This window comes from Mirounga leonina, unplaced genomic scaffold (assembly GCF_011800145.1).
Source record: "Mirounga leonina isolate KUSES-001 unplaced genomic scaffold, KU_Mleo_1.0 Mir_129, whole genome shotgun sequence".
Taxonomy (NCBI): domain Eukaryota; kingdom Metazoa; phylum Chordata; class Mammalia; order Carnivora; family Phocidae; genus Mirounga; species Mirounga leonina.
This window is the reverse complement of record NW_023270323.1, coordinates 56,537,371-56,544,234: the sequence shown is the minus strand read 5'-3', so window position 1 is coordinate 56,544,234 and position 6,864 is coordinate 56,537,371. Positions and strand designations below refer to the sequence as shown.

Below are 6,864 nucleotides of genomic sequence, written 5' to 3'. Positions count from 1 at the left end.
AGATACAGAGCGGAGAGGCTCGGGAGGCGGCGGGCTTGGGGAATGTGGGGGTGGCCGGGTTCCTGGCCTGGCCGGGGAGGAGAAGCGGCTACACCCTGAGTGCAGCTGCTTTAGCAGACTGGAAAATGCTCGCCCGCTCCCTGGCCCTTTCATCCTCCGCGCCTCCACGATCCCCTATAGGGAGACCTTGGAAATCTCAGCCACCTCTCCCCCATTTCTGCTGCCTGCGCCCGCCCAAACAACCGCGCGCTACATCTGCTTGTAGACTTTATTGGTGTTTGTCTTGTTTAAATCATTTTGCCTCCGCACACAGGTCTCGTAAAGGCAGAATAGCCACTCTGGACGGATTTCTTTCTTTTTTCTTCTTTTCATCTTAAATTTTCCTTTAAGGGGAGGCCCTTCGATGCCTATAGATTGGGCAGACGAGCTGAGGGCCCACCAAATCCCAGCAGCAGCCTCTTTGCTCTCTTGAGATGGTAAGATTGTCCCCAAATACCTCCTGCCCGCCTCAGCCCACTTAATCCTGGCGGGCCCCCTTAGCCACTGAAATAAATGAAGAGCAAACGGCTACAGTTTTAAAAAAACACAAGCACAACTGAGATCTGATGAGGCGGGCTGAGTGGCTGTGATTGAAAACTGGGGAAGCCTCGCGTGGGGGAATACCACGTACGATCGAGTGGCACAAAGTCAGAAGAAGGAGAGAAACGGAACTAGGGACACTTCGGTACACAAAGTTGCCATTAAAGTTTATTTCCCTTTTATCCAGATAGGTGACGCTACACTTTGCCAGTTACTAAAGGCTGCAGGTTTCTGCTCAGAAAATAACACCGAGGCTTCCAACATGTGTTTATTCCCCAGGCGCGCGCGCGCACACACACACACACACACGGTCTACCCCCGTAAGCAAGCACGATGACAGGAATGCCAAGCATTTAAACAAAGACAGGCACCACCCCAACCCCCAACCCCAGCCCTCCGAAGTCTGCACTCCCAAAAAAGGATCCCTCTCTGGCTCTCTCTGGAGTTTGATGTTCTCTCTCTCTCTCTTTTTTTTGTTTTGTTTTTTTAACCACTGCAGCCCATCATGGTTTCTCAGAACACCAACGTGGCTCCCTGGGCGCACGCAGGATCCCCTAAGCCACCCTTAACCATGCCCTAACCAAGATGCTAAATCGCGAAACGGAGACACTTCGGGGTGGGGTGGGGTGGGGGGGCATCGTCTGAGAAGGGGGAGGAAAAAAAAAAGAAAGAAACCTTTCCTGACACCAATTCAGTGTTCTCACACACGCACTCGGTATTAGTCAGGGAGAGGAGGAAATTTACCAGCCCCAGGGAGGGAAAGCAAGTCCCCCGACCCGACTGTGGCTGCGCTCACTGGGGAGAGGGGGAAAGGCTTTGGCTTAAAGGGGACGGGGACTGGCTGGATTGTGCACACAAGGAGTGGCCCCCGGTGCTGAAGCGGGGCTTTCCGGAGCGGGCCGGCTGGTTGGTACTCCCTTCTGCCTTCCTCCCCCCAACCCTCCTCCCTCCCTCTCCGCGAGTGTGTAGTTTCCGCGGCTAGGCTGCTACCGCCGCCGCCGCCGCCACAAGCAGCAGCAGCTTCAGGGACGAGCTTGAGCCGCAAGCCAGCCAGCGAGCTCCCAGCAGCAGCCACCACTTTGGGCAAACTTGCGGGTTTCCGGCTCGCGGCTAGCGAGCGGGAGCTTCCTATTTGCCATTCAGCGTCTTTGAGCCTTGGCAGTCCAAGGGGCGGCGAGCGCGCCCGCACCAGACTCTCCCAGACGCAAAAGGGGACGAGACAACTGCGGAATTCACCCGCCGTGCCAGGGCACTTCCGAGGCAACAACCGACTGGCACTTTTTCTCCCCTTGGCAAACTGGATTTTTTTTTTTTTTTCTTCTTTTTCTTTTTAAGCTACTTGGCAGCTGTCTCTGACTCCACCTCCCGCTCACCCCTCCCCAGCGCCTTTGGCTTTTCTTCGGAAATCCGGACAGAATTGGGCATCTTTGTTAATTGCCGTTGGGGGAGCCCGGCCGGGGGCTTTCGCCAGGCCAACGTCGCCTGAGCACCGAGCCTGGTTTGCTCACCTTTGAACTGCAAAGGGATCAAGTTCAGCTTGAGTTGCCAGCATTGGGACTGGGAGGAAGGGGAGGGAGCGTGCAGGAGAGAGAGTGGGAGCAGGGGAAAGGGGAAAGGAGAGGAGGGAGGAGAGAGGAGGAGGGAGGAGAGAGAGGGAGGGAGGGGAGGGATCGAGAGAGAGCGGGGAGAGAGCCTGCAATCTCCTCCCTGAATCGCGCACAGCGCTGCAGATCCCAGTGCTCGGAATTGCGGGCCGAATGCAGATGAGGAAAGGCACGGACTCTGCGGCTGCGAACCCAAACTTGGGCACCGCGCGGTGCGCACGGCTGGCTCAGCCTTCGCCCCCGCGGGCGAACGGCTGCTGCGGTTTCAGGCGGCGGCTTCGTGACTAATGACCTTGCGCAGAGTTGTTAAGAAAAAAAGAGAAACCCGAGCTCTTGGGAGTGAGAAGGGACTGACTCTCTGGGCGTCTCTGAAGATGGCTCGGGCTGCTCTTCGGCGCGCGGGGGGGACCCGGACGCGGACCGCTGTGTGACGCGAGTGGTCTCCACTGCACGGTGCCCGGAGCGACCTGCCAGGGATTCTTCATTCGCGATCTGTTGACTGGCTCCCCCGCTGCCAGAGCGGAGTCAGAGTTCAGCCTGGCTTGTTGCTGGCCCCAGCGCTCGTGCAGGAAGCAACTCACGTTTGCCTGGGCAGCCGGAGCAGGAGCTGGGTCTGGAGTGAGTGGCTGCAACGTGGATTGGACTCAACTCGAGTAGCAGCGAAGACGAACGGGGCTGGCAGGCGGGGGAGGCTGCAGGCTTGTTCCCCGCCGCTTCCCGGCTCCACCGCCCGCCTGCCGGAGCGGTTCCGGCCCCATCCGACAGAGCGGGGACGGGAGCTCGGGATCCTCCGCCCGCTGCGGGGATGACTTTGGGGGGGCGCCGAGCCCGCGGCGCGCAGTGTCCCGTGAACTGTGAGGACTGCGACTGAACGGCGGCCGGCGAGCGGGCGATTAGCACCCATTGCATGAATTATGGAACAATAACTTTCAGAAGAAGCAGAAGGAGAAAAAAGAAGAAGAAGAAGGATTTATCGCTGGTCCCCCGGCCGACTCCGCACGGTGCTCTTGCCCCCCCCCCCCCTTTCCCGGAGAGAGAAGAAGGTTGTGAGGAGGGCAGGCGGTCGGCCCCCTAGGAGGGGGGCGCCGAGGGGGCTGTGCTTAGAAGGAGCAGTAGCAGCAGCAGCAGGAGAAGATGCTGAGGATGCGGACCGCGGGATGGGCGCGGGGCTGGTGCCTGGGCTGCTGTCTCCTCCTGCCGCTCTCGCTCAGCCTGGCGGCCGCCAAGCAGCTGCTCCGATACCGGCTGGCCGAGGAGGGCCCAGCGGACGTCCGCATCGGCAACGTCGCCTCGGACTTGGGCATCGTGACCGGCTCGGGTGAGGTGACTTTCAGCCTCGAGTCGGGCTCGGAGTACCTGAAGATCGACAACCTCACCGGCGAGCTGAGCACGAGCGAGCGGCGCATCGACCGCGAGAAGCTGCCCCAGTGTCAGATGATCTTCGACGAGAACGAGTGCTTTCTGGACTTCGAAGTGTCGGTGATCGGGCCCTCGCAGAGCTGGGTGGACCTGTTCGAGGGCCGGGTCATCGTACTCGATATCAACGACAACACGCCCACCTTCCCGTCACCCGTGCTCACGCTCACGGTGGAGGAGAACAGGCCGGTGGGCACGCTCTACCTGCTACCCACCGCCACTGACCGCGACTTCGGCCGCAACGGCATCGAGCGCTACGAGCTGCTCCAGGAGCCCGGGGGCGGGGGCGGCGGCGGCGGCGGCGGCGAGGGCCGGCGTGCTGGGCCCGCCGACAGCGCCCCCTACCCCGGGGGCGGCGGGAACGGCGGCTCGAGGAGGCGGCCGGACGCCCCAGAGGGCGGCGGCGGCACCAACGCCGGTGGCCGCAGCGGCGTGTTCGAACTGCAGGTGGCCGACACCCCGGATGGCGAGAAGCAGCCACAGCTGATCGTGAAGGGGGCGCTGGATCGGGAACAACGCGACTCCTACGAGCTGACCCTGCGGGTGCGCGACGGTGGCGACCCGCCTCGCTCCTCGCAGGCCATCCTGAGGGTGCTCATCACCGACGTGAACGACAACAGTCCCCGTTTCGAGAAGAGCGTGTACGAAGCTGACCTGGCCGAGAATAGCGCCCCAGGGACTCCCATCCTGCAGCTGCGTGCCGCCGACCTGGACGTGGGGGTCAACGGACAGATCGAGTATGTGTTCGGAGCGGCTACCGAATCCGTGCGGCGGCTGCTGCGCCTGGACGAGACGTCCGGCTGGCTCAGTGTCCTGCACCGTATCGACCGCGAGGAGGTGAACCAGCTGCGCTTCACCGTCATGGCCCGCGACCGCGGGCAGCCCCCCAAGACCGACAAGGCCACGGTGGTCCTCAACATCAAGGACGAGAACGATAACGTTCCGTCCATTGAAATCCGCAAGATCGGGCGTATCCCACTCAAGGATGGGGTGGCCAACGTGGCCGAGGATGTTCTGGTGGACACCCCCATTGCTCTGGTACAGGTGTCCGACCGAGACCAAGGCGAGAATGGGGTAGTCACCTGCACCGTGGTGGGTGACGTGCCCTTCCAGCTCAAGCCGGCCAGCGACACAGAGGGCGACCAGAACAAGAAAAAGTACTTTCTGCACACCTCGGCCCCTTTGGACTATGAGACCACCCGGGAATTCAACGTGGTCATTGTGGCGGTGGACTCGGGCAGCCCCAGCCTCTCCAGCAACAACTCCCTGGTTGTCAAGGTAGGAGACACCAATGACAACCCGCCGGTCTTCGGCCAGTCCGTGGTGGAGGTTTACTTTCCAGAGAACAACATCCCTGGGGAGAGGGTGGCCACGGTGCTGGCGACAGACGCGGACAGTGGGAAAAATGCAGAGATTGCCTACTCTCTGGATTCCTCCGTGATGGGGATCTTTGCCATCGATCCTGATTCTGGGGACATCCTTGTCAATACGGTGCTGGACCGAGAGCAGACAGACAGGTATGAGTTTAAAGTTAATGCCAAAGACAAAGGCATCCCGGTGCTGCAGGGCAGCACCACGGTGATTGTGCAGGTGGCTGACAAGAATGACAATGACCCTAAGTTTATGCAGGACGTCTTTACCTTTTATGTGAAAGAAAACTTGCAGCCCAACAGCCCGGTGGGGATGGTCACGGTGATGGATGCAGACAAGGGGCGCAATGCGGAGATGAGCCTCTACATAGAGGAAAACAGTAACATTTTTTCCATTGAAAACGACACAGGGACCATTTACTCCACAATGTCTTTTGACCGGGAACATCAGACCACATACACCTTCAGAGTCAAGGCTGTGGATGGGGGGGATCCTCCCAGATCAGCCACAGCCACAGTCTCTCTCTTTGTGATGGATGAGAATGACAATGCTCCCACAGTTACCCTTCCCAGAAACATTTCCTACACTTTACTGCCACCTTCAAGTAATGTCAGGACAGTAGTAGCTACAGTGTTGGCAAGGGACAGTGATGAGGGCATCAATGCAGACCTTAACTACAGCATTGTGGGAGGGAATCCCTTCAAGCTGTTTGAGATTGATTCCACCAGTGGTGTGGTTTCCTTAGTGGGAAAACTCACCCAAAAGCATTATGGCTTGCACAGGTTGGTGGTGCAAGTGAATGACAGTGGACAGCCTTCCCAGTCCACCACGACTCTGGTGCATGTGTTTGTCAATGAAAGTGTTTCCAATGCAACTGTGATTGACTCCCAGATAGCCAGAAGTTTGCACACCCCACTCACCCAGGACATAGCTGGTGACCCAAGTTATGAAATTAGCAAACAGAGACTCAGTATTGTCATTGGGGTGGTTGCTGGAATTATGACAGTGATTCTCATCATCTTAATTGTAGTGATGGCAAGGTACTGCCGGTCCAAAAATAAAAATGGCTATGAAGCTGGCAAAAAAGATCATGAAGACTTTTTTACACCCCAGCAGCACGACAAATCTAAAAAGCCTAAAAAGGACAAGAAAAACAAAAAGTCTAAGCAGCCTCTCTACAGCAGCATTGTCACTGTAGAAGCTTCTAAGCCAAATGGACAGAGGTATGATAGCGTCAATGAGAAGCTGTCAGACAGCCCAAGCATGGGGCGATACCGATCAGTTAATGGGGGGCCCGGCAGTCCTGACCTGGCCAGGCATTACAAATCTAGTTCTCCGTTGCCTACTGTCCAGCTTCACCCCCAGTCACCAACTGCAGGAAAAAAACACCAGGCCGTACAAGATCTACCACCAGCCAACACATTTGTGGGAGCAGGAGACAACATTTCAATTGGATCAGATCACTGCTCTGAATACAGCTGTCAAACCAATAACAAGTACAGCAAACAGGTAAGATGTGTTCCAAATATATTTAAATATCCCACACAAGGCTAAGAACTCGGAGGCAGAGCATCTTCTGTGAAGTGTTGTTTTCTCTCTTTTAAGCTATTATTTAAAAATTTAATGGCAGTAATTTAATGTTAATTCATGTATCATTAATTGAATACAGGCCATCTGCGCAAGGTGCACTGTTGCATTTTGCAAGTTACCAAACCAGTGTTTACTAAGCTACCTCAGAACATATTCCAAGTAGGCAGTACTTCATACTGGACAGTACTAATTCATCCTACATTTTCTGTTTTCAAGATAAATATGTATATATTGTTTGGGTGGTTAGTTTTGACCTGAAATTATTTTGTTTTGTGGCTACTGAGTGGATAATTACATCCAGGGA

The 6,864-nt window shown here is 56.8% G+C and overlaps 1 protein-coding gene across 12 annotated transcripts in view; it reads left to right on the top strand.

Annotated features, from left to right (window-relative positions):
* Positions 1–2,248: 2,248 nt before the first annotated feature.
* The window catches only part of PCDH7 (protocadherin 7), a 418,493-nt gene continuing 413,877 nt past the window's right edge, over positions 2,249–6,864 (top strand). For all 12 annotated transcript variants that reach the window (XM_035005167.1, XM_035005166.1, XM_035005165.1 and 9 more), the window contains exon 1: positions 2,249–6,479. In XM_035005167.1, coding sequence (XP_034861058.1) covers positions 3,318–6,479 — 3,162 coding nt within the window. In that variant the 5' untranslated portion in view covers positions 2,249–3,317. The remainder of the gene's footprint in view (positions 6,480–6,864) is intronic.